At 32.9% G+C, this 27278-nt stretch overlaps 6 protein-coding genes across 16 annotated transcripts; 2 read left to right on the forward strand and 4 right to left on the reverse strand.

The window, feature by feature from the left end:
- Positions 1-175: 175 nt before the first annotated feature.
- LOC127065227 (chromodomain-helicase-DNA-binding protein Mi-2 homolog) lies at positions 176-12619 on the reverse strand. 8 transcript variants are annotated; one of them, XM_050997289.1, is made up of 21 exons: positions 11758-12619; positions 9254-9345; positions 9019-9153; positions 8654-8944; positions 8202-8495; positions 7850-8104; positions 7590-7752; positions 7306-7491; positions 7025-7214; positions 6543-6916; positions 6272-6441; positions 5969-6194; positions 5411-5874; positions 4539-5310; positions 3313-4442; positions 2876-3175; positions 2536-2783; positions 2159-2444; positions 1854-2004; positions 1695-1799; positions 176-1617 (listed from the first exon to the last, which is right to left on the reverse strand). In XM_050997289.1, the coding sequence occupies exons 1-21, from the start codon at positions 11792-11794 to the stop codon at positions 1613-1615; spliced, it is 5874 nt and encodes a 1957-aa protein (XP_050853246.1). In that variant the 5' UTR covers positions 11795-12619; the 3' UTR covers positions 176-1612. The 8 variants fall into 8 exon arrangements, with proteins under 8 accessions (XP_050853246.1, XP_050853245.1, XP_050853240.1 ...); XM_050997288.1 differs by having other exon boundaries at positions 176-1799; XM_050997283.1 differs by having other exon boundaries at positions 1695-2004.
- A 649-nt stretch (positions 12620-13268) lies between these two features.
- LOC127065236 (uncharacterized) lies at positions 13269-14907 on the reverse strand. 2 transcript variants are annotated; one of them, XM_050997305.1, is made up of 3 exons: positions 14769-14907; positions 14183-14310; positions 13269-13971 (listed from the first exon to the last, which is right to left on the reverse strand). In XM_050997305.1, the coding sequence occupies exons 2-3, from the start codon at positions 14288-14290 to the stop codon at positions 13381-13383; spliced, it is 699 nt and encodes a 232-aa protein (XP_050853262.1). In that variant the 5' UTR covers positions 14291-14310; positions 14769-14907; the 3' UTR covers positions 13269-13380. The 2 variants fall into 2 exon arrangements, with proteins under 2 accessions (XP_050853262.1, XP_050853261.1); XM_050997304.1 differs by having other exon boundaries at positions 14183-14554; positions 14769-14889.
- Positions 14897-18255, forward strand: LOC127065230 (ATP-binding cassette sub-family F member 3). Of its 2 annotated transcripts, none has more exons than XM_050997291.1 (9): positions 14897-15044; positions 15138-15243; positions 15690-15876; positions 15949-16289; positions 16363-16861; positions 16931-17154; positions 17245-17609; positions 17680-17900; positions 18016-18255. In XM_050997291.1, exons 1-9 carry the CDS (start codon positions 14972-14974, stop codon positions 18160-18162), a joined length of 2163 nt encoding a protein of 720 aa, XP_050853248.1. In that variant the 5' UTR covers positions 14897-14971; the 3' UTR covers positions 18163-18255. The 2 variants fall into 2 exon arrangements, with proteins under 2 accessions (XP_050853248.1, XP_050853249.1); XM_050997292.1 differs by lacking the exon at positions 14897-15044 and adding an exon at positions 15442-15515 and having other exon boundaries at positions 15143-15243.
- A 164-nt stretch (positions 18256-18419) lies between these two features.
- On the reverse strand, positions 18420-22474 carry LOC127065232 (WAS/WASL-interacting protein family member 1-like). Of its 2 annotated transcripts, none has more exons than XM_050997295.1 (5): positions 22327-22474; positions 21789-21954; positions 21369-21676; positions 20646-21273; positions 18420-19618 (listed from the first exon to the last, which is right to left on the reverse strand). In XM_050997295.1, the coding sequence occupies exons 2-5, from the start codon at positions 21937-21939 to the stop codon at positions 19491-19493; spliced, it is 1215 nt and encodes a 404-aa protein (XP_050853252.1). In that variant the 5' UTR covers positions 21940-21954; positions 22327-22474; the 3' UTR covers positions 18420-19490. The 2 variants fall into 2 exon arrangements, with proteins under 2 accessions (XP_050853252.1, XP_050853253.1); XM_050997296.1 differs by having other exon boundaries at positions 21789-21951; positions 22327-22464.
- Positions 22327-26269, reverse strand: LOC127065235 (uncharacterized). Its single transcript, XM_050997303.1, has 8 exons — positions 26222-26269; positions 25993-26085; positions 25586-25813; positions 24542-25510; positions 24074-24265; positions 23789-23981; positions 23534-23705; positions 22327-23429 (listed from the first exon to the last, which is right to left on the reverse strand). Exons 4-8 carry the CDS (start codon positions 24560-24562, stop codon positions 23273-23275), a joined length of 735 nt encoding a protein of 244 aa, XP_050853260.1. The 5' UTR covers positions 24563-25510; positions 25586-25813; positions 25993-26085; positions 26222-26269; the 3' UTR covers positions 22327-23272.
- LOC127065239 (uncharacterized) lies at positions 26028-27278 on the forward strand. Its single transcript, XM_050997310.1, has 4 exons — positions 26028-26116; positions 26197-26383; positions 26518-26659; positions 26784-27278. Exons 1-4 carry the CDS (start codon positions 26028-26030, stop codon positions 27185-27187), a joined length of 822 nt encoding a protein of 273 aa, XP_050853267.1. The 3' UTR covers positions 27188-27278.

Consider the following 27278-nt stretch of genomic DNA (forward strand, 5'->3'; position numbering starts at 1 on the left):
TTGTTTTTTTTTTTTCCATTTACAACTATGATATTTTCGAAATTGCAGCGCGACAATGTATGTACAAATATTATTATTATTATTATTATTATTATTATTATTATTATTATTATTAGAATTAGTTCTAAACTTAGGTAAGGTAGAAGACAAAATTTCGAAGCATATATTGTAGACGTACAGTGTTAAAAGAATTTACTTTTCTTCTCTATTGTAAGTATATGACATCCATGTGTGTGTGTGTGTGATGATGAATATTATTATTATTATTATTATTATTAATATTATTATTTATTATTTATTATTATTATATTGCAAATTTTAAATCCGTTGATTATTAAAAACGTCATATTGTGAAAACGGTACATCGTTTTTATCAGCTTCTTTCAATGTGTTCCTTCTATTCGAATTATACGAAATGTTGGTGAATGTGTAAATTTATTCCTCCGGATCATACAAACTTTTTTTTTCACTCACCTTACCCCTATTATATAATATTATTTTGACTTGAAAAATTGACCGAGCATCGAATTGTGAGATACAATAAAAAAGAAAAAAATATATATATATCGTCATATAACTAACAACATAACCCGTGCATTACAATAGTACATCACGCGTGACAATCTCTCGGATACAATATCAAATGTCAGTCTTAACTAAAATGATTGCCTTTGTTCAATGTCCTATACTCTCTCATTCTCTCTCTTTCTTTCTCGCGCGCTCTGTTTCTTTTTCACTCTTGCTCTTTCTCTCTCTCTCTCTCTCTCTCTCTTTTTATTTTCTCGCACTCTTTCCCTATTTCGTATTATATCCTGACGAATTTCCATAACGAAATTCGAAGAAATTATTGACTCCTGATTATATCTTCTCACTTATTACACGCCAGTTAGCTAATTAACTCCTTTTGCATCCGAGCGAACTATTGTCACTATTTTTTTTTTTTTTTTGTTACGAATAAATTACAAGAATACATCGTTTAAATCAGCACACCTTAAAGTTGTAAATTCCAAATAAAATTATTTGTTCTTAAATAAATTTAAGTAAAACGTATTCTTAATATTACATGGATACACAGCGGCTCGATCGAGAGATATAAATCATTCTTAATATCACATATATATATATGTGTGTGTATGTACATACGTACGTACGTATGTATGTATATATGATATATGTATGATGTGTGTAATAAGTGTGTATGTATGTATGATGTAGTAGGTATACACGCCATGCATATATATATACACATACATATATATATATATATTTAAAAAAATAATCCATGTCCCTTGGGTAAAAACCGCTTGCATTGATATAAAACATGAACTCTTGATGCTAGTTGCCGAATGTACATATAATAAATACAGGTATAATGTAATTTAATAATAAAGTGTATTACGCTTTAAAAATCCTCAAATCTTACCACCTCTCATAATGAAAATTCTGCTAGAAATCATATTGTAAGAGAAAAAAATAATACAGCGCAATATTCTTTGTTGTTGTTGTTGTTGTTAACGTCGATTATTGTTGTTGTTGTTGTTGTTGTTATTGTTGAATTAATGCAACCAGCGCCAATATTCGAATTCTTTTAGAAGAATTCAACATTTTATGTTCAAGCTACGATAGAAAGAATCATCTCTTCGTATCAAGTTAACAATTGTTCTTGTTCGAGCGAGGGAATCGGTCTCACTGACCTGTAAAACCTTGAGGTGGTTGACCCGGTACTGAGTATTGTGGTCTAAAGTTTCCAAAATTGGCGGCTCCTGCAAACGTGGCCGGCAATTGTCCTCCAGAAAAACCTGCAGGAAATTGTTGTGCCAATAACGCAGCTTGACCGGCTTGAGAACTATTACCTCCTGGAGCAGTTGCGGCTAATCGGCTCAATATCGACCTCTCGGACATTTGAAGTCTTTGAGCAACCGGAGGAATACGTGCTAATGTTGCTGGTAAACGACTGACATCTGATTTCATATCAGACAATAATTCCTCCAATTGATTTAATACCTATAATCATTTCAAATTTATACAAAGTTAGAAATCTAATCTAATTTAGTATCATACAAATTTATATTAAATATCATACAAATATATACATAATATAAATAAAACATATCAATAATAATAAATTAATTCTCTGAATTTGTTGATATTGACGAACCTTGTGCAGTACTGCATTCGCAGGTTTATTGCCAGCAAGGCTTTCTTTGCTAAGGTGTTGATGTGATTCGGCAAGGCACTCAACTTCGGCGAATCGGGCATTGAGACTCATTGCAGGATGATTGGGATCCTGCGTTAAGTTCAGGTACGCGGCCCTCCTCAATTGTTCTTCTATCACTAATGCCTGTTCCAGAAGTTTGAAACGCCTGGCCAAAAATTTATTTTTTATTTCTAAAAAGTTACCCTTTCCCACGTCCATCTTGAATGGTTCGTTAATTATTGCGAATCTGCAATAAGTGACACAAATCATTTGTAAGAGATATGCGACTCAAGGAATATTTAGAAGTATTGAATAAGTATCAGAGTTCATTCATTTACCTTATATCATTTTGAATATCTTGCCAACGACCGTATCCATGAGTGACGATACCAGCCAATAACCAGTAATCGTGTCTTCGGTGCCAAATTTCATATTCACGACCAGGTACAGCAGCTTTTTCTTCATTTAACCACAAAGTATGCAGCTCCGTGAAACCACCGTCAGCAATGTTGAACATGAATTTACGCTTAGGTTTAAGTATTTCAGAATCACAGTCCTTTGTATCCTTCTCCTTCGTATCTTTATCCTATAATTAATTTTTCATTACAATCAAGTTGAAAAACCTTGACTGTTCGCAAAAAAAAAAAGAAAACATTATTTTCACGATCATAAAAATACCTCTCGTTTCTCCGTTTCCTCTTCATCGTCTTTAACGATAACAACATCCTCCTCGGATTCCTTTTGCTTATTGTCTCCTGTCTCCGTTTTTACATCATGTTTTGTCGAACCTTTCTCATCCTTTCCATCATTCTTATCCTTATCCTTATCCGATATGTCTATCTCCATTTCCTTTTCTTCCTTTTTAATTTCTTTTTTTATTTCCTTCTTAATGTCTTCCTTATCCTTTTCTTTATCCTTACTACCGTCATCCTCCTCTTTGTCTTTAGAATCTTCTTTGGGATCTTTAGAATCATTACCCTAAAAGGAAACATGAAAATGAATCTAATGACATAGAAAATTTAAAAAGAAAAGAAAAAGAGAGAGAGAGAGAGAGAGAGAAAAAAAAAAGGAAAAATGGTGGACAGTTAAAAGTCGTCAAAGTTTTCTTTACAAACCTCTTTTTCCTTTTGGTCGTCCTTGGAATCCTTTGTCTCTGATGAGTCAGCATTAGCTTTGTTATTTTCACTAGTCATCGTGCCAGATGCGGACGTGGGCGTTGGCGTAGCAGCAGGACTGGGACTAGGTGCGTTCGAAGTAGCAGGTGTTGCACTTGTACTACTAGTGCCCGTTGCTGCGTCACCAGTAGCATCTACCTTTACAGGTTCTACCGGTTTACGAATCATTTCTGGCATGGAATAATATCCATTAATGTGTTCAAATTCTTGGACCTTTTTCCTGATCAAAGACATTACGCCGATTCTCGTTAAAACATGTTGTCGACTAAGACCTTCTCTTGGTACCCCATCGGCAAATGTTTCCGCATTATCGGCACCTGGCTCGCAAAGGTGTCGCATAAAAAGTGAAACGTAAGCTTTGAAATTTTTTTCTGACTTCCCTCTTAGATCTCGTACCAACCACTGAGAATTAAATGCATCTTGCGGAGGCATACCATAACGCATAATAGCATTTAGGAATGCTTTTCGTTGTCTAGCATTAAAACCCAATACCTCAATGTTACCATTTACTCGAGCAAGTAACGGAGGAAGAGGTCTATCCTTTTCATCTCGCCTTTCCAATCTTCGTCTACTTCTACGAGATAACAAATCTCCGTCGCCCTTTTCATCGAAGTCATCGTCCTCCTTATCGTCGTCACTCGGTGCACTAAAGTCGCTGTTATAATCCGACAAATTTTCTTGCCACGGTTGATCGTCTCTTGCACCTTGATCACCCGTGACACCACCGTCGTTATAATTAACTTGTTTCCGAACTCTTTTACCCTTTCCAAGTGTTCTAGCTATATCTTCTTGTTGTTGCTCATAATGATGCCTCAATAACTTGATCCAATACGCTGGATCAGTATTTTCAGCTTCTTGCTTAATAATCTCGGTGTCTGCTTCTTCTTCGGTTTCACCTTCTTTCGTAACGTAAGAGGCAACTTTAAACGAACTTAAGTACTCATTCGCCCAATTTTCCTTTTGCTCAATACCTTCCTTGCTTCTATCTAACAATTCGGCTACTGCTTTATCGTCGTAATGAATCGCTTCATCTTCCTTACCTTCTTCCTCTTTAAATAATTCTTCGGTACCTATAGAAAAGCAAGTTACGATTTAATATTTTTTACTTTATAAGAACAAAACATTAGTTTGTGTGTGTGTGTATATATCTCCCAATTAAAACTTACCAAATCGAAGAATATCATCGAGTTCTTGTTTGCTGAAATTAGCACCTTTACCACCCATGCCTGGTCGAACAACCAAATGTGTAAGCATCATTTTACGTTTAGCTACTTGCGTCACTCTTTCTTCAACAGAGTTACGAGTGACAAACCTATAAATCATAACTTTATTGGCTTGACCAATTCTGTGTGCTCTACTGAACGCTTGAATGTCGTTATGCGGATTCCAATCGGAATCATAAATGATTACGGTATCTGCTGTTGCCAGATTGATACCTAATCCACCAGCACGCGTCGAAAGTAAAAACACAAATTGTTGTGCACCAGGAGCATTAAATCTATCGATAGCTTCCTGTCTCTGTGCACCTGTAATGTTACCATCTATTCTCTCGTATTTGTATCCTTCTCCCTCTAAATAATCTTCGAGTATATCCAACATCTTAGTCATCTGAGAGAATATAAGAACTCTATGACCATCGTCTCTTAATTTCTTTAACATCTTGCTCAATAAAACTAATTTTCCAGCAGCTTTAATTAATGCCGATGTCTCGTAATTTCCGTTAGGTCCAGTAGGTGCTTCTTGCGATGCAGCGGGAAATAAGTAGGGATGATTGCAACACTTCTTAAGATCCATCATTATATTTAATAAAGATACTTGTTGGCCTCCACCCTTAGGATTAAGAGCTTCGAAGTTTCTCGTTAAGATGTATTTGTAATATTTCTTTTGCATCGGTGATAATTCAACTCTGACTATGAATTCCGATTTGCTTGGCATATTCTGTTAAAATGATTCATGATGGAATTAAAAAAAAAGAAAAGAAAAGAAAAGAAAGAAAAAAGAGATAGACGAATAAAAATATGTAAATAAATTAACGAACCTTCAAGACGTCAGCTTTTAATCGTCGCAACATGTGCGGTCCAAGCATCTCGTGTAATTTTTTTACTTGTTCTTCCTTCGAGATATCAGCGAATTCATTTTGGAATGCTGCTAGGTCGTTGAATTTGTCTCGACATAAGAAGTTCAATAAGTGGAACAATTCTTCTAAATTATTCTGTAACGGTGTACCGGTTAGCAAAAGTTTATATGCAATATTGTAAGATGCAAGTAATCGGAAAAATTTCGACTGATTCGATTTCAATCTATGAGCCTCGTCTACGACAAGTACAGCCCAATCTATCGAACCCAAACAAGCTGAATCTATGGAAATCAATTCGTAACTTGTTAATAATACGTTAAACTTTATTTGAGACGATCTAATCTTAGATGCTCGGATGCCACGAACAGCTCCTTCTTCAAAGGACAATTCATTTTCACGGATCACCATTCTGCTATCTTTGTCACCTGTATTTCAAACACGATAATAAGATTTTTATTACATGTGATAATTGCACGCGTGATATAAAAGTAGTTACTGATAAAATTAGCTTGTACTAACCAACATAGGTAACGCAGTAAAAGTCAGGTGCCCAAGTTTCAAATTCACGTTCCCAATTAATAATCGTTGAGAGTGGAACAGATACAAGAAAAGGTCCTTTACAGTGGCCTTCTTTATAAAGAGAATATAAAAACGTTATGGTTTGTATAGTTTTGCCTAAACCCATTTCATCCGCTAATATAGTATCTATGCCTTGTCCCCATGAATACCTCAACCAATTTAAGCCCTACGCACAAAACAATATCATGAATTATTTTCAATTATTAATCATTGTTAAATATCATATAATAGAGGAACAATTACCTCTAATTGATAAGGATGTAACTGCATTCCTGTTTGATCCAAATACTCCGGTTGACGTTCGTACTTTTTCTTAAGATCGGTAGTTGGTTTATCTGGCGGTGGTGTGTAACGTTTCGGTGTTCTCTCTTCGTCATCAATGAGTTCGCGTGTTTTAGACTTCTTACCCTTACCTAATATAGTATTATTGTATTATTTAAAAAAGAACAAACAAATAAAAAAGAAGAAAGATCGCAATAATATTTTTGATACTCATAGATACAAAAATTCTTACCTTTCTTACCCTTACGAGACGAACTACCATCGCAACAATTTGCTGCCCTTAAGTCTAAGTAATATTCTATAGCTTGTTTCAATCCTGGTATATCTTCGTGTTCATCTTCCCAAGTAGCTTGATCGTAGCCTAGTTCTCTCCATTTAACAAGATATATCGCTCGACCGTCTCGTTGAAGTCTGTGGTTAATGACTCGATGAACAACGAGCCATTCAGGACGTACACCATAGCGATAAAATCGTTCTTCTAAATTATATTCATCTCTATTAGTAGCACCATCTTGTTCTTTCAATCTCTTTACACGAGAGTCACTTTCATCCAATGGTTCTTCTAATTTCGGCGGTTCATCCATATCGTATTTACGCGAGTAATTTCTGAAAATAGAATCTAATGAAGTAACTATTCCTTTTTCTTTTTTTCAAATCATCTTATTCTTTCTATAATTCAAGCAACTAAATGAATATCCATCGTCTATTAATTACCTGAACATAAGTGGATGGAAAACATCCAATTGTAATTCTGTGACCCAATCACAATGCCAATAAGACATATCGGCCCACTTTACGAAAAACTCGCGTATTTTACGTTGCTTTGGTGTTGCTTTGCTTGTTGAAGGTTCTTCTGATGGCGTTTCCGGGCATTCTTTCCACCTCCACGTTAATATTTTTGCAACTAAAGTAATTTATAGTAATATCAAAAAATGGTGATAATTAATATTGTTTAATAATCGTTTAATAAGTTTACAAAAATAAGGACAGTTTACCTTTGCCACGCAATGGCGGACAAGAACACCTAGGACATTTCCAGTCACCATCTGGAATTTCTGACAGGGGAGGATTTAAACAATGTGTGTGATAAGCACTTGTGCAACTATCACAACACAACAATTCACCACCATCTTTACACACTCTACAAAACTCCATATGTTCATCGTCATCTTCTGCTGCACCTAATGAAGATAATAAACAATTTGTAATATAAATTTGACAGTATACTTGAACAAATGTGATGGGTAGGAAAAAGGGATCGGGAGTCCAAGGAAGGTACCTGCAATACCTTCTCCTTCGCAATGAGGACAACTCCATTTTCCTTCTGGTGTTTCTTCTAATTCAGGTTCTAAACACACCAAATGATATGCTCTTGGGCAGGTATCACATAATATGATTTCTCCACCTTGTTGACACACCTCGCAGTAATCTTGATGATCAGTCTGAGTATAGAGAAAGAGAAAATTTATTCTTTATACCGCCGAATAAAAATAAATATATTTTGTTTCGTCGCAAATATAAATTTATAAGCTAAACTACCTGAAGACCTTCTTCTCCATCTGGAAATTTAGATGTAGTTTTTGTCTTCTTTTTCTTCTTAGTTTTGTTGCCGATCTTAGTCTTTGCCTTTCTGCGAACAGGAGGTTCTGCCGGTGGTTCCACTTCACCCTCTTCTGCGCCTGCCTTCATGTTTCCATCCCCACCAGATCCTTTTTCTGCATTGGCCAGCATTTGTTCGAACTCCATGTCGGAATCGCGATCAGACCCTGCCCCGCTTCCCTCCGCCTCTTCATCCTAATTAAGGGAAATACACCAATTACACAAGCAACACATAACTCGAATTAATTGCACAACGTCACGGAATTGTTGCAATCAATTAAAAATCACATACTGAACTTCCCCTTTTACGTTTTCCAAGTTTTATTTTAAGCGTTGGTACTTTAGATGCTTTTTTGCCTTTTTTAGCCCTAGTTCCTCTAGACTTCCTTTTTCGATCACTATCCTCGTCGTCGTCCTCTTCATCCTCGGCCTCTTGCACCGGTCCACTGCGATTTGTTCTTACATTTCTGCTATCGTCATCCACGTTTGTAGACGACGCATCTGCATCCGGTTGGGTGTGTGGATTCAGCTCGGAGAAGTCTCGCCACTTAGCTGCTACCAGCATCATCAGTTTGGACATGGGAACCTGTGCATAATGCATTCAGAAATAAATTGTAGAACATTGAGAATAAAAAAAAAAAAAGGGAAGAAAAAAGAAACAAAAAGAAAAAAGAAAAAAGGAAGAAAGAAAAGAAAAAAAAGTAAGACATTATTTTTCTTTCTCTAAATAATAAAATCACTTACTTTAGGATTTTCTTTTGCTAAAAGTGGTCTAACATGTTGTTGAAACAGTTTGTATGTCGTTAAATTTTGAAAATCTGCATCAGAGTATTCTATTTGTACATCAGTTAAACCAAAGGTGTTGCACACTTCTTCTATTGTTGGCATTCCAGTTGTGGGTTCCTGCCCTTGTGTAGCTGACTCATTATGACTCGATGATTTCCTCGACGAAGACTTTCTGCTCTTCCTATTGCCTGCATAGTCGCTGTCATCACCTGCTGCATCGCCAACATCTCCACCACCGAAATCACTTTCCTAATATTTTCCAAATAACACTTATTGCGAGAAAAAACAGATATACATATAAAAAGTACTTGTATAATATATACAATAATATTTACATCTCCAGAATCAGACTTTTTCTTTTTCTTCTTTTTCTTGCCTTTTTTATCCTCACTGCGTGCTTTCCGTTTTTTACCCTTCTTCTTTTTTCTTTCCTCAGGTTCATAATCATCATCTTCTTCCTACAAATAGGTACATTTAATGTTTATATATGGAATTGTATAAGTTCATTTAAAATTAGAAGAAAAAAGAAATATATATACATATAAGAAAACCACTTACTAATATTGGAGATTTCTCTGCATCAGATGAGCCATCTACTTGTTGACTAATATTAGAAACCTGACCTCCAGTTTCATCCAGATCATCTTCTCCTAAACATTTCATATTAATAACATTTCAATAAAACATAACCAAAAGATCAAGATAAAATAAATTTAAATATACATAAATCCAGAGAAATCAATTGAATTTAAATATAAAAAATGAAATAAAAGCAATTGATTTTTTAAAAGAACTAATGCTTTATTCTACAGGTTATTATTATCCATGCATATATATATATATATACATTTATATTATATATATATATTATATATATATATATTGTTCCTATATGTATTAAGCAGACAAAATCAATATGTGAATGGTGATTATAAGTTGGGTTTGGCAAAAATGAAAACCACACTTGAACTCTGACAAAATCAATAAAATGTAACAGTATAAGAAATATTACAACAATAATCTATTAAAATATGAAGTATTATGAAACTAAAATAATGATTAAAATAGAAATATAATATTCGAAAAAATTTCAACAAATTAAAACATCTCAAAATGTCACAATAACAAATCACACAACAGAAATGAAAGTTTCCCTCCAAAATAGAAATATTACTATTTATGACAGAAATATATGCGTTAGATCGGCGTTTACTAACCATCCATATTCTAATACCTGAAAGGAACGATTGACGGTTATTAAACCAAATTTAAAACTTATATAAAAGCTATTTTTCACTATCTTTATAAACTATTACGATGACTACTTGTCGATGATAAGAAACACGAGAAAAATCGGTTTACGAATATAACGAATGCATGGTATTATGCACAAGTAAGTTTAACAAAAATGTACAAATTATTACAGACTAATCCGCGTTCGGCGAATGCTTTGTGCGAGTGTGCGTCCGCCATTTTCTTTCAAAGGGCATAACGCATACGAAGTATTTATTCATAATCTTATCGTACTCTCGATCGATCCCGTAAGCCTTCCGAAATAATTTCGAAACAAATCTATAGAAAAAAATGATAGCTCGTATATTGAAAAGAGGTTAATTATAAGATTCTGAATATTTTATAATCGCGTACACGAACCGGCTATTATAACAACCCTATAAGTGTGTCAGTCACGAAGTACACACAGCTGCACTAGATACTTCAAAAACCGAAGCGAGCGTCACGGAGTTACTACCTAGAAAAATAATGATGATGATAATGATAATAATAATAATAATAATAATAATAATAATAATAATAATAATACCGACAAATATCACCAACTAACGAGTACTCGTTGCGACATATTTTAAATAATTTCACATTCGCTACTGTATAAAATATAGTACAAGTAATAATAGTAATTGCAGAACAATAATATAGTAATAATGTATACGTCGGAAGATGGGGAAGAGGGACATTAAAAGTAATAACAACGGTAGTAAACTGATAACAACACTAGATTGAATAAAACAAAACAGATATGTTCGATTAAAAATTCTCATTTTTTCGTGACAGTCGAATAAAAGTACCAACGATTATAATTGAAAATTTGTTTATTGACGTATATTTATTAATAGTTGCGTCAAAACTTATGTCTCGATTTGAACGGTGATCGCAAAAAAGTCATTTATTTTTATATTGAAAATATAAATGTGTGGGATTGGAAATGTAAACAAAGCTGAGACAGTAAAAAATGAAATAAAAAAAATATATATAAAATAAAATAAAATAAAATAAACTAAGTAATATAAAAGATATTATAAAGTTGCTAAAGGACAAGATATCCATGTGGTTTTTCAAGGAAGTTTTCCGGCACGCGGTCAGCGGTCAAACGCCGATCGCTTTCCGAACGTTGAATCATATTCCATGACACTCGATCGTCGGATCGATCAATCTTGGACAAGGCGCGAAATGTTAACGTAGTAACACCATTTGACAATCGTAAATGTTATTGAACTTTTTAGAAAGCATTAAAACAATGTCCGAAGAAATAGATTCTCGCGCCTCTGAATCGAACAGCGATCGGCATTCGAGCAAGAAAGATGAGATAAAAAGAGAAAGAGAGACAGGGTAGGTAGGTAGAGAGGAAGAGAGAGAGAGAGAGAGAGAGAGAAAGAGAGGAGAGGAAAGGAGAGAGAGAAGAGAAAAAATGAGCGAGACAGAGGAGGAGAGGGGAGGGGAGGGGAGACGAGGAGAAAAGAATACTTCGAAATATAAGATCGTATTCGGACGAAGGACAAAAATCTTCTTTCGATGCTTTTGGTATTGTCGATTTGGTGCGGAACAGGAGCAAGAAAAAATATGTTTAAAAAAAAAAAAAAAAAAAAAGCGAAAAAAAAAAAAAAAAAGGAAAAGAAAAGGAAAAAGAAAAAAAAACAAAAAAAAAACAACAAGAAGCGATTGACATGGCAGCCATCATACGAAAAGCGCGCGTCCTGCCTAGCCGACGAGGACACGCAACTTTCCGGCGGTTTCGGCGACAGTGTTCCCTTCCGATCACTCACCCGCGTAGCTTTCTTCCACCTCTTCGTCCGATGCCATTGTTTGAATTTACGATTGAATTAAAATAGACAACACTGAGAACAGGACTCTCTTCTAACTGGTTTAATATCAGCGTGTAGAAAAACAGCACGGAAATGCGACATCAACGTTCGCTCGACGCTCGCTCGACGCTCGCTCCGCGTTCCGACTCGGCGTGCAGTCACTACGCCTTGTACGTGTGCACCCACTGCCCGTGGCTTCTCCCCTCTCGCTCGCGATTCGTCGGTTCCTCTCGGTCTCCCCACCACTGCCGATCTTCTATCCTATCCCCCCCACCACTCCTTTCTCGCGCTTCTCCCTCTCTTCCTCTTACTCAGTCTATCTCTCTCACTCTTCTATTTCGCCTTGAGAGAGCACGTTCCTTCCTTTCCCCTTCCCTTTCTACACCCCTCACGTTCGCACTCGTGCCACACAGAACAGTCAGCAGACGCGCGAATACTACGGTCTTTGCTCGCTCTTGCACTTCCCGTTGTTCTTGAAACCCCTCTTCTTCTACTCTTTGCGACCGCCTCAAAAAACCTTTCTCCTCTCTCCTCTCCGCCATCATTCCTCCCCCTCACCCCCTCTATTCTATTCTCTTATCCCTCTCCGATGCTTTTGTCCACTATCTTATTACCATTTTTCGCTTTTCGGACAGCTAAACTCATTTTTCTTTCCTTTTCTTTTATCTTTTCTTTTCTTTTCTTTTCTTTTTTCTTTTGTACATATATATTAATTCATGAAGAATATGACTCCATCGGTTCTTTCTCATAATTCTCTCGGAATTGCAGAATTTTTTCAATCTTTTTCTTCATACATTTAGCTTTTTTTTTTTACGTTTTTGACATCATTTCTAAGTATTTTGTTCGGAAAATTCTGCTTTTTAAACTACAACGTAATCGTAATTTTTATTTTATATTTACTTATACGTAAAGAGGAGGCACGTTTGAAAAAACATATATACGATATAGAGTAAGGATATAATTCAGTTTTCTTATTAATTTCAATGTTATGACATCTTCTGAATAAAGGATATAAGTTAAAATTAAACAGATGTACAATTTAATAAAAAATAAAACATGTCTGGTACTACAGTCTTAACGTGCCTATATATATGAATATATATATATATATATATATATATATATATATACACATATATATTTATATATATTTATATTTTCATTCTTTATGTAAACAATTTCGTCTATAATAAATTTCATATTAACATAAATAAATGAGCAAATAATGATTAGTTATCAAACGAATTTATAGTTAAAAGAGAAATTTTCAATATTCACTCCATTCATTAATAATCAATTGCAAAAAAAGCTTTGATCGTAATGCAAGCATATTTTGATGTTAAAATACACCAGCAAGTATTAGTTTCTGAGAACACGGGTGGTTGATATATATATATATATAAAGTCTTTTTAATATTGACATATACTATAGATAAAATTAACCGTGTTGTACGAATAAAGTTTCTAAAGAATAAGAACAAAGTTATTACTATTATATACCATGCGTGTATATAATAGTCTTATATATAATAATACCATGTTTGTATCAATACATTTGTATGGCAATTAATGGAAAGAAACACTTCATCCGTAATCTACACTCAGAGCACTTAAGCCCTTTTTCTTGATAGCTTCTGCTACAGCTCTCTCTAAGAAATCTTCTTGTTGATCACTATCCGCTATTTTACCAACGTCCCAAGTTGATCCATTATAACGTGGAATCTCTAAAGAATCGTGTAATTTCAAAGAATTTGCTGATGATGCAGCTATGGAATTAGAAAAATCTCCTGCATCTTGCATATGACTGGATGGACAACACGATACATTTGTATAATCATTATTAGTCCAATAGCCAGGTATCCCATTACTATAGAAGGTATCAGATTGAGAAACTAGTTCTGTTGATTGAACCAAACCATGATTACGAATTGCCATCATTACAGCTGTATTTTCCATATCATTTCCCCTAAATACACGAAATTCTGGATCTCCCAGAGAATAGGATTCCGATGGCACGATGAAATTTTCCAGCATTTTATTAATAGTATTGTCTACAAATCCTTTTGCCACTTGGCAAGCTTGCCATCGCCTTAATTTTTCTCGTCTTTCCACATCTTCGTGTTCCACATTTTCTGCTTCTTGTATCGTATGTTTGCTGTTGCATGATGTTTTATCCTGACAATAACATCAATTCGAAAGTTTGAATAACAAAATCATGTTATTTATTTCATGGTTATACAACAAGCTGTTCTGTATGAATGAAATTATATTTTAAGATATACCAATATATATATATATATATATGTGTGTATGTATGTATGTACGTATGTGTGTATATGTAACAATGTTGTATAAAAGTCTCTTTAAAGTTTTAATAAATAATTACCGTTTCCCAATAATTTTCATCGACCTTAATGCATCGTGTACGTTGTCGTTTTGGAGGAACTGGTCTTTCGTGATCGTCGGTATCTGATTCCTCGACATCTGTCGCCATTTTCTTGATATTTTATGCAACTATATAATTGTTTATTCGAGCGTTCACTTTACAGTTATAAATAAGTAAAATATTTTCAATAAAGAAAGAGATCGGTGACTTTGTATTAACTTAATCCCTAATAATTCGATCCACCACAGTTCTCATACCATTGCTCGCATCGTAAATTTCACTTCCAATCTGTTGTTCTTTTATACACATTTTATCAAGGATATTTTAACTATCTCCAACAATTCAATTGAGTTTATCTTGAATACGATCCTCCTAATACGGAAGTTTAATTATTGATAATGTCAACACATAAGAGGATATGCAATACGAGCAAGGAGGAATGACTTCTGATAGTTTTAAGATGGCGACTGTCGTGTAATATATATAGGATTTTCAATAAAAGGATAATTAAGAAAAGGAATTTGTCATTAATATACATTTAATATTCAAAATCAATTACTTCAAATAATAATTTAATTAAACTTACGTGATAAAATAATACTTTACTTAAAAGAGTGAACTGTGATCGGATCGATCTCTCGACGACGACGAAATCGTATTTCAAAATGGCGTAAACATGTGTTCATGAAGATCAAAGGACGTTTGACGTTTGGTCCGTCAAGCAAGACGTTTTTCTAATTTATTATTAGGAAATTTATATTGAAACTTCTTCAAAATATTCCGGGTAATATGGCAACGTGTGGTGAATATATTCGTAGTCAATTTCCAACGATAGACGATGATTTATATCAATATGTAGAAGGTACATTTTTACTGATTAACCTAAGAAAAAAATGTGTCTTCAAAAGTTCACAATAATATAATTCAAACAATGCGATTAATTTTGTTCGTATAGGTATTTTAGATAGTTCCAAAGATGATTTTGAAGACGGCGATGAAATTTATGAGGCTATCGGGGAAGTTTTACATGAAGTAGCTGATAAATCAGAAAACGAGGTTAGGTCTGTAAAACTCGTATTTACACTCACATATAATCATCTTTAATAAGCTTAGATTTATAAATTTGTGTTTACAAACATACTTTATAGGTTACTTGTCTCTTATTTTCTTATTTTTTCTGATTGTCATATTATTATTATTATTATTTTTTGTTACGAATTGCAATTGTAATCTTAATGAACTTAAGATTTTAATCATAGATGCCCAACAATTCGTTTCTAATATGATTCTTGGAAATATAATAATTTATGATGTGATAGAAGCAAACTATGTGGTATGCATTATATATAAGTGGTATGGAATGATTAATAGTAATAAAATTAAATTTAATATATACATATATTTTTGATATATTATGAATAAATTTGTATTATGAAATATGTTTATTTTAGAAATATTAAGTATTATTATTATTATTTTTTTTTTTTTTTTTTTTTTTTTAATACAGAGAAATATGTGTGAAATTACTAGAAATGTTAAAAGGTAGTACCGAAGAAGGACAAGTTGAAAGGAGAAAAAATGGTGTAAATAAAGTATTAAATGCTCCTGTTCATCTAGGAGCAATGGCTGCTACTTTGGAAGCACAAGTAGAGCAAATTAAAAGTATATGGGTGACAACAAGAGATGATGCCATGGTAATTAATTATTTAATAACGTTTATTATAGTAATTATAATTGCAATATCAATGAAATGATTTTTATGATAGAAAGTGGATGCTAAAAAATTAGAAAAAGCAGAGGCTAAGTTGCAACAAAAACAAGAGAAAAGAGTTATAAATGAATTGGGTATAGCAGGCCGTACAAACAACATAAGTCAAGCTACAGAATCTGCAAGTGCCAGTCAAATGACAAGTAAAAAAGATAGTAGAATGGAAACCAAAGGTGGAGTAAATAAGACACAAGATATCAGAATAGAAAACTTTGATGTTGCATATGGAGATAGAGTATTATTACAAGGTGCTGATTTAACTCTTGCATTTGGTAGACGCTATGGCTTAATTGGTAGAAATGGTCTGGGTAAGACTACTTTGCTTAGAATGATATCCAGGTAATGATAAATAAATTTGTTATTAATGTATTAATAATAAATGATTATTAATTTTTCATTACTATTAATTTAGTAAACAGCTTAGAATACCATCTCACGTACGAGTTCTGCACGTAGAGCAAGAAGTAGCCGGCGATGATACATCGGCTCTCGAGTCGGTGTTAGGATGTGATCAAGAAAGAAGTGCTCTGTTAAGTCGAGAAGCGGAATTACAAGCTGCAATAGAAAAAGATGGGGGTAAAGCAAGTGATGCATTAGGAGAAGAATTAGCTCGAATATACGAAGCTATGCAATTGGCCGAAGTTGATAAAGCGCCAGCTAAAGCAAGTGCAATATTATCTGGACTCGGATTTTCCGTTGAAAGGCAATCTTGGCCTACCAAAGCTTTTTCTGGTGGTTGGAGAATGAGACTTGCTCTTGCAAGAGCACTCTTTTCTAGACCAGATCTTTTGTTACTTGATGAACCGACGAACATGCTTGATATCAAGGCTATACTTTGGCTAGAGAAATATTTACAATCCTGGCCAACAACTTTACTCGTTGTTTCTCACGACAGAAACTTTTTGGATACTGTATGCATTTTTACAATGTATTTTTTTCGACCATTTTTCTTTTTTACTTATCGTATTCGTGTATAATAGGTACCTACGGATATCTTATATTTACGTGGTCAAAAGATAGAGGCATATCGTGGTAATTATGAACAATTTTCCAAAACTAAAGGCGAACGTGAACGAAATCAACAGAGAGAGTATGAAGCTCAACAAGCTAAAAGAGCCCACGTGCAAGAGTTCATTGACCGCTTCCGTTATAATGCCAATCGTGCCTCTAGTGTACAAAGTAAAATAAAAATGTTGGAGAAATTGTAAGTCCTTTGAAACATAATCAACGACATAGTTTATGATCTACGTCTGTTTCACAAACATTTTCTTTTTTTTTTTCCTTTTCTTTACAGACCAGAATTAAAACCTATGGAAAAGGAAGGAGAAGTAACATTACGATTTCCTGATGTCGAACCATTAAGTCCTCCAATACTTCAATTAAATGAAGTTTCATTTCGTTATGAGACTGGAAACGATAATTCATACGTTTTCACTGGTGTAAATCTTACGGCAAGCTTACAATCTCGTATTTGTATCGTGGGTGAAAATGGTGCGGGTAAAACAACGTTATTAAAAATAATAACAAGTGCTTTAAGTCCAACCCGAGGCACTGTTCACGTACATCGTAACTTGAAATTTGGATATTTTAGTCAACATCACGTTGACCAATTAGATATGCGCGTATGTCCTGTCGAATTATTACAAAATCATTTTCCAGGTATGTGATGACATGGGAATTTCTTTATCTCGCAATAAATAATAATTCATTTCGTTTTTCTCTTTTTTAGGTAAACCAATCGAAGAGTATAGACGAATGCTTGGTAGTTTTGGCATAAGTGGTGATTTAGCACTGCAAACGATCAATTCGTTATCAGGAGGTCAAAAATCAAGGGTAGCTTTTGCTTTAATGTGTGCAGCAATGCCAAACTTTTTAGTACTTGACGAACCTACGAATCATTTGGACATAGAATCAATCGAGGCGTTAGGAAAAGCGCTTAATAGTTGTCAAGTAAGATTTCTACGAGTTATTCCATTAAGATTATTAATGATTTATTATTGCAATATTCGTGTATACGATGTATGATATTATTCTTTGTTATTTTTTATCTCCTCTTTTTTTCTAGGCAGGCGTAATTTTAGTATCGCACGACGAACGATTAATACGTATGGTTTGTACAGAGTTATGGGTCTGCGGCGAAGGATCAGTTCGGTGCATTGAAGGAGGCTTCGATGAATATCGTAGGATTATTGAAAGAGAGCTTGAAGTATAAAAAATATGATTTTGTTTATATGTTTTAATCTTACAAATTACTTATGCTACCTTGTATTAAATAATGCAATGTTATGAAAATTTTAGAAAATAATCGCGTTAATTAAATTCGTATACAATGCCATTTAATATCGTCCCCCTTCGCCCTATATAATAATTTATTTTTATTTAATCCACAATTTAGTAGTTCCAATTCATTTATTCTTTATACATTCTGGGTTTCCCACCCAAGTTCATCGAATCGTCAAGATATGTTATATTTCTTTCTATAACAAAATTGAATAAATTAAATATATATATATATATATATATATATATATATATATATGCACACACACACACACAACACAAAACAGTCTTTAATTTTCATGCTTGTGTTGAATTTCCCAAAATATATTTCACATTATTCAAATAATTAATATTTTTTTTCTTTTTCAATCCTGAATGTACAATCATAATTGAATACATTTAAAAACTTTTATTATTTTTTTTCCCTTTTTTTTTATATGATTTTTTTTATATCATATAAGACTCTAGTCATCCTTTATATTATTTTAATGAAGGTCTCTAAAAGAAGAGTTTTCTAGTTAAAAAAATATTTTTCTTTATAATTCGTTATAAGTATTAGTTTCGAATATAACTAAGATACTTCTCAGCTTAATTTTATCTCTGATTATACTTACATATCAGTAATTGTTTGCTATGAAAATGTACATATGAAATAATGGATTATGAGAAACTGTTGATAGAAATAAAAATATGTAACATTTTATATTTTTTAAATAATGTTACAACATAATGCATGTGTATATGAACTTTTTAACAATTAGGTTGCATTAATACTTATTGTTGCAATTGTTTATCAACATTATTTAACAAGTTTATGATCTCATGTTAGTTTCAACTTAAATATACCTATATTAATCATAGATATAATATGAAATTTTTTGTGCATTGAAATTTTTATGACAGAATGTCTGACACATAATAAAGGATTAAAACTGAAACATAGAAAAATTGAAAGTCTGGCAGCATTAAATATTACATCAAAGCATTATAAACAGATTTATTACGGAGCAGAGTTCATTGCACTTTAGAAGGAAATTTTATATTTTTAATTACTATGTTATAACTCTTCAGATTTTTTTGTTAAATTTAATTATAATTACAACTCTAAATAGACCTTCTCAACACACTTTCAATAACAGTAACTTAGATTCTCTGCAAACACAATTTTTCTATGTATTCACATATTACTATTTTGTTGATGTGTAAGACAATGTTAAATGCTGACTTTTTTTCATAAACAAAATGAGATAACTTAGGTAACTAAAAGTTTTTAACATGCCACGTTGGTTGCATTGTATTGCCACTGTTACTAGACGAAACACTTAAGGGAAGTATTGTATTTGGATTAGATGTTTGTTGAGGCGGTGCTGGAGCCTGTTGCTTTGCAGCTGTAATTTTTTAAGTATTTTTATTATATCTTTAATATATTAATTAATTTGGTACATACATTTTTTTTATAATAAAACTACACCAATATATATAGATAGTAATATACATGCAGCATGCAATTAAATATGAAAATTATAGCAACTATTTACAGAATTTGTATTAAATTCATTATATTTACATAACATGCTATGAAATGATTATTAACATGTTAAATGAAGAGATTTTTATTAATATATGATGAAATGATGATTCTTAGGATGTATGGAATTTATTTTGATTAAAAATACAACATAATATGTATGGATAAAGGCATGAAGCTTTGGATAAATCAATGATTTGTAAAAAGAAAATGAGTGAGAAACGAATGATTTAGTAATCTTTTTATCACAAGAAAAATTACAAATGATGAATGTTTGTAATAATAAATTGATTATCCAGATGAATAAAGTAATTATGAATTTGATTTATCCAGATTATTATAGATTATAAGAAGCCCTCTAACCCTTTTTTTTATTAATAAATTAATAATTGTACTATCATTACATTCATTTTTAGAACAGTTGGCACAGTTACAATAAATCAAACTATAACAGTGCCTATTATTAAACTAAATCAGCTTGAGTACATGCGATCGTCAATTGTATCAAATGACTCTTAAATAAATCATTAGCCATGATGTAATAGAATGCAAGATAGTCCTTGATTAGTGAATTGATCATCCTTCTTAAAAAGTTAGTTAAAAAATAGACAAACATATGTATAAGTACGTGCTTAGAGTCATTGAATAAAAACTACATTACTATTATAAATAAATAAATGAGAAATTGAATTGTTAGTGAGAAATATATTAATTGATAATAATTTATAAGGACTATCCATGAATCATATATATATGAAAACATATATATATATATATATATATATATATTGAAGTTATATATACATATCAAACAAACATATCAGATATCTGTTGTTTAACATTAAATTTCTTGAGCGTATTAAATTTGTTTTTACTATTAATCTTACCATTTCTGCTGCTGTAGATTTTTGTGAATCCTCTAAAAGGTTCTGGTGGTGGAAAACTCGAAATAGAATGAAACATTTCTGCAAATCTTATCTCCAGATCAAGATTAGAATTCGTAGCTTGTCCATTTCTCATTGACGAACCTCTCGTAGGAGGTGTTGGTGGTGGAGGTGGAGGTGCAGCCAATCTTTGGTGAGTTGGAGGCCGATGTGGAAGAGGTGGAGGTGGTGGAGGAATACAGGGGGCTGTAACCGTAACTCTGGATGGCGGTGGTGGTGCTGCTCTTGTTACCATCATCGAAGATGTCGCTCTGGATATTGGAGGAGATGGGGGTCTAGCAATAGGCGGTCTAAGAACACGATTCGTGGGTCTTGATTGCGGTTCATTTAAACAATCCTGCGATTGATGAAGGGATGGTGGTGTTGGGGCAAGAACTGGTGGAGACCTGGGTAACCTCATGCTTTGTGCTCTTGAGACACTCCCAGAACTTGTTAAACTTAATTTTTTAGGAGGTGGCGATGGTTTCTGAGGAGCTGTGGATGGTGGTGGTGGTTTAGGTGCGAGTGTTGGTTTGCCAAAGCCTTTATGTCCATCTATATTAGAATTTGCTGAATCTGTTCCACTTGATACCTGTACAATGTAATCGATAAGTATAAAAAGTTGTTTCATCGGAAATAATATCAACATTATACATACATCTAATTAGGAATCAATATTTTTCTTACTTGAGGAAATACTTGAGGTTTTTGTGTAGCTGGAGGTGGAACTGGAGGAGGCCCTCGCTTAACACTTTGATTCAAACTACCAGATGAATTAGAGAAATTACTGTTATTAACAGTAGTATGCAAATCTTTTTCAATTGTGTTTCCTCTAAGACCAGTTGGCTTTAACTTTGGCATACCACTTGAAAATAACCCACCTAGGCCTATTGGTCCACTATTGTTATTATTAGCAATACTACTATTGAATGTATTAGGGCCATTGTTACCACTGCTACTAGAAGTTATAGAAGTTGAATCCCCCTTGACCTTACCTATAGATAAAATCGATATTTAATACCTTGACTTATCAATTGTATATTTGTTCAATTTCGTACAGAATTATATGGATTAATATAAAGAAAGCATCTTTAAATCGAAGCATACCACTTATAGCAGGTGCGCTTTTATCTACCGTAACTGTCTTCCTTAGAGCTTTTCCTTCTCTAATTGACTGTAGCAACAAACTCCTATCTTGTTCCCCTGATACAGGAGGAGGCGCGGTAAAAGCAGGAGGTAGTGGTGGTGGTGCCGGCATTTTTATTTCTTTCTACTATACATCAATAACAGAAAATAATTATATACACTTTTTCTTTTCTTTTCTTTTCTTTTTTTTTCAGATAAGATAAAAACGGTTTGGAAAATTGGAAAGAAAGAATACAAGGATGAAGAAAAAAATTCCTTTGACGATAGATATTTATTTTAAATTAAAGACTTAATTTGCTAATATAAAAGGCAACGACTCTGTTATAAATTTCTAATTATAAATTTAATGGGCGTCTATTATATAGTGAAAAGTTAGAAAATTAGGTTACAGTTGTTATCTTCTTAAAGGATAATATTGGATACAATTTGAGTCGAATTATAATTACATGAAAATATGTGAATACGGGAGTGTGAATAATTCTATGATAAATTTATTTACCTAAAACGGAACACTCGTTTCTGTGATGTCAAACATGCCTTGATAATCCATAAAACGGCCGTACACTTTTAACGTGTATTACTATGTTATATTCCTTTGAGTACACATCAATTATACTTGTGAAATCGTCGATGTTTCTAACATCAACTAGAATTATAATGACAAGGAGGAATAAAAATTGACATTTGGATAAAAATCTTTCATCCAGTATGATATACTATATGTTGGAGAAAAAGTCTGACTTCCGAATGTCGAGTATCTTGATACGAGTGGCGATTGTTACGAGTTGCGATTGGTCTCGATAAACTTATGAATCAACTGGCATCGGCCATATACACTATCCAATTACGAAGCAACGATAACAAAGCTTCGAGATGATTGGACGTTTTCTAAACTTAACAATACGACGTTATCCAATCACGTGTACTTACGAACTGTCGCGTCATGACGATAAGCCTTGTATGATGAATACAGTGGGAGTGGCAAATTGAAATGGAATAAAGATGTTAGTAAACAGTATTAGAAGCAACGTAAAAGTTTTTCAATTTTTCTATTACTAACCATAACAAACAATTATATTTCTTATTTTCAAACGGATACTTATACGCAATACGAATTTTATTATACATAAAAAAATAGATTACAAAAAATCAATCTAATCGTTCTAGAATTCTAACAATAACAATCTTTCGATTTTAAGTTTTTCTCATTCATAAAAAAATAGATAAAAGATAAAGATAGAAAATTGTCTTCATAACACACACACACACACACACATACACACGCATCATACACTTTATATAAAATTAGTTTTAATAATAATTATCAATTCATAAATATTGAGAAACTTAACTGTATCAGTTTGTTTTTGAACTGTTATCATAACAATTGGAATGTGAGATAGGTAGTGTTCGATCTCTCTTTTTCTCGTAATTTTTTTCTCCCCTCACATTATTCCAAATTGATTCATGAAATTTTTCAAAACTCTTGGCGTTATCAAACAACTTTTATAAACTTTTGTACAATCGCGATTATCATCTCTACCTACCGAAACGGCATCCTCGATAAGTGTTCCATTTGTTGCATCCTTGAACCATCTATGACTACAATGATAAGACAATAAGAATACTATTATAACTAATACTAATACATCTACTGTACAATATTAAAAAAAAAAAAAAAAAAATGATTTTAATCAAAACGATACCTGGATAAACCATCGATAATTTTTTCTGTACTCGTAGGATTATCTGCACGACTGGCAGCCGATACGATCGAACAAACAATACGTTGCATACAAGGAGCTACATAATTATTGGAAAAAATTATTTCATTAATTGTATTACCCATTGTTAACCATTCCATTCCATCGTCCGTTCCTGAAAATGTAAAAACATTATTACGTAATATCTTCTTTTTGATCGTTGTTATATCCGATAAAAAAAATATATGATCAACCAACGATAATGCGATTGCGATGACGGTGGAATAGGTTTTGAAAATAGTGGTGCAACTAAAGAAGAAATTCCTGTAACTAATCCAGCGATTGTTAATGCTTTTGTATTGACATTGAGGAGCGTTGGCGAATGTTCGTTCTCTTCATTTTTGTACAATAATGGAATAGAAATAAAAGGTATCGATACATCCCAACTAATCTAAGAAAATGTCAAGCGTCAAAAATAAAATTCGAACATTTAAGATTTTGTAACAATAGAAACGAAACAATCGATTTTACTAATTAACTTACATCGATATTTCCTTCTTCGGAGTCGAACGAAATAAATCGAGGCTTCGAATGACCAAGAAATGGATTTTTCATTTTGGAAGTTTTTCCTTTACCGGATCCAAACGATGTATGATCGGCTGTTGTTAATTGTATAATAAGAAACACAAGTAAGAAGGTCACGTTCATTGCAGAAATTTTGTATATCGTATGTTCCTAATAAAACATAGATTGATTAAAGAAAAACATTTTGATATATCGTTAAATAAATTATCACGGTACAATAACAAGATATTTCATTGTCAAAGGATTATTTTAAAAAAGATACGGACAAACTTTATAATCACGTTCACTTCACGTTTATAAACATATGTAAAAATGTATTTACGATTAATGAAGGAAAGAAAAAATAACAAAGAAAAGATAAATTAATTGTAAATTGTTGATATTTTTAACAGATACTCGGATAATAAATGTGTATTCTTAGCTTACTCTTATCAAACACGATGGCATTGATGGACAGTTTCCTACAAGTCGAGTTCTAGCTAGCTAGCAGACTATGTATAATGCCCAGCCCACCCCTTCGACGAACAGGAAATTCCTTTTCTCGAATAGAATTAACGAGCCTAGGAAGAAAGACAGACTAAATTGTACCAGGGAAATGGACATTAGCAATTATTATATCTTGTTATTTATCACTTAAAATTATATGTTTCTTATAAAATTTTATATGTGTATAAATACATTTCTCTCCGCTAATTATTACTTTTTTTTAATAGAGTAAACATACATACTTATATCGAAATTTGTAACAATAGCTATACTATTGTTTTCACTTGGATAGAAAGAAAGATAAAAAGGTCTCCTTACGTAGAGAGACGAATTGTCCAATTACGCACGTACACTGCGCATGTCGTGCCTTTCGCGTAACTTTCGCAAATTTTCCTAAGCAACGTCCAGAACGAATTCCATTCTGCAAAGACAAATATACTTGCATAGAACCTATGAAATGTTTACGCTCATTTCTTTTCACTGTCGTTATATTGCTTCAAAGTATATCCACTTTCTCGCTTTAGAATTGTTTACCTTGAAACGATATCTAAAATCGAGACCTTTCAACGGTAGCAAAATTATAGACATCTTCCTGCTATCTTATGTATCTCATATACTTTAAATATTTATAAAATAAAACGTGAAAATAATTATTATACTGATATCGTATAATTGATGATAAAAAGAAAAGAAAACATTATAAATACGATAGAACGTATTAAGAAATGATTTAAAATACTTTATAATATGTGTGATACTATGTATGTACGATACATGGATTATATGATACATTCGGAATAAGCTTGAAACTGAAAAATCAGTTGACACGTTAATAGTCGAGCAATTAATGTTGCAAAAGACAGAAATTATTTCAGCTTCGAAAGTACTCACAATTTCGGGAAGAGTGACCTGCAATAATAACAATGCTAGAGGAGAGTGCCTTTGGTGACAAAATGTATACCCATAGAATGTATTCTTACTTACTAAAAGAATGACGCGAAGAGGTAGTAGAACGTCACGCATCGTGATAATATCACATGGAAATCTAACAATGAAAGCGAAACCGTACTGCAATTATGTCGACGATTTGTCATATCCACAAGGGGTGGTACAGAACTATATATGTCAGAAACAGAGTCTTATTTTCACAGTTTCTAGTGAAAGCATTCCGTATGGACATCTGCTAAGAAAGATATTATTTTTTCAGTTAATCTGCGAATGAATTATTTCAGATCATTAACTTTCAAGGTAAACTTCACATACAATCAATTTATTAATAGGTAATATTATAATAATTAAAAGCAAATACGCATACGTAATTATGCGTTTATTATCATCATTTGTAAATAACATTACAATAAAATACAATTTTTAAAACAGAAAGTACTCACTTTTTTTTTCTTTTATTTCTTATCTTCTGTTACAGATGTTGCAAGATAATTTAAATAATATCATAGCAGTCTTCTTATTTTTTGCGGTCCATGCTAATTGTGTTCCCAAATATGACGACAGAGGGTAAGAGAGATAGAAAATATTAATTATTATAATATTACACTTTACGAAATAATTCCCTAATCGTTTTTTAATTCATATAGTTTTATACCAAGTTCGATAACTTACATGGAAAAAGTTGGAAAGGCACAGGATCAAGTGGCGATGCCATCCCAAGCCGAAGTTCGGACTGATACATCAACGAAACACGGGGAGACTACGATCAATGATATCTCGGATCGTAATCAAGAAGCTCGATTTGGTTTCACTAATATTGGAAGTTCTGGCTCTGTAAGTATAAAAACAGTATACATTATTTATATTCCTTTTTCAACGATCCTAAATTCCAAATTCTTATAAATATCTAGTCAACTCCGTTTAGATATCTAGATTAAAAAAATCTATTGAATTATTTGTACTCATAGGGTTACGCTATATCACCGTACGCTCCAGCAAAAATAGACTTGGGTGGACTTTTGTTAGGTGCTATTATAGGAGTTGGTTCCATTCTTATTATTCCAAAATTATTATACGTTCTGTCAGGTACCTATGGAAATTATGCGAGAAGTAAGTATTATAAAATTCAAAATGAAACATTTACACCTAATGGTAAATAGAAAAATATACAAGTATTTATCGAAAAACTTGTGTAATCAGAGATACTTTTTACCGATAAAAAAATTCTTAACAGGCGAAGAAAATGGTTTTGCTCAATCGATGACAAAATTAGACGACGCATTGGCTCGTCACGGTATAGATACAACATCTTGTATGCAACGAGCCGTTTGTACTTATTCACAGCAAGCTGCTGCAGCTATAAAAGTAGCCGACGAGGAAAACGAAGATGAAAAAATATCTTCTTTCGATAGAATGATAGATGCGATCACGACAAATCAAGTTTTTCGAACAGCTATGCAAGGGACAGCGATACAAGAGGCGGTAGAAGCAGGTCATTCTGGTAAAAATTGTTCGTATTCTTATCCTCATTGTGGTTTCTCTTTGGAAACTATGCTGTCACTTTTATCAAACGTTATAACGGCTGTCTCAACGGCGAACGCACGAGCTGCGTCGTCTACAGCATCTTCGTTGCTATAACTATCTTATCATTAGTTAAATAAATATAATATCTTTATGTGTTAAACTTATTTGTATTTGAAACGTCGAAGAAAAAAAAAAAGAAACAACG

This window comes from Vespula vulgaris, chromosome 7 (genome assembly GCF_905475345.1).
Source record: "Vespula vulgaris chromosome 7, iyVesVulg1.1, whole genome shotgun sequence".
Lineage (NCBI taxonomy): Eukaryota > Metazoa > Arthropoda > Insecta > Hymenoptera > Vespidae > Vespula > Vespula vulgaris.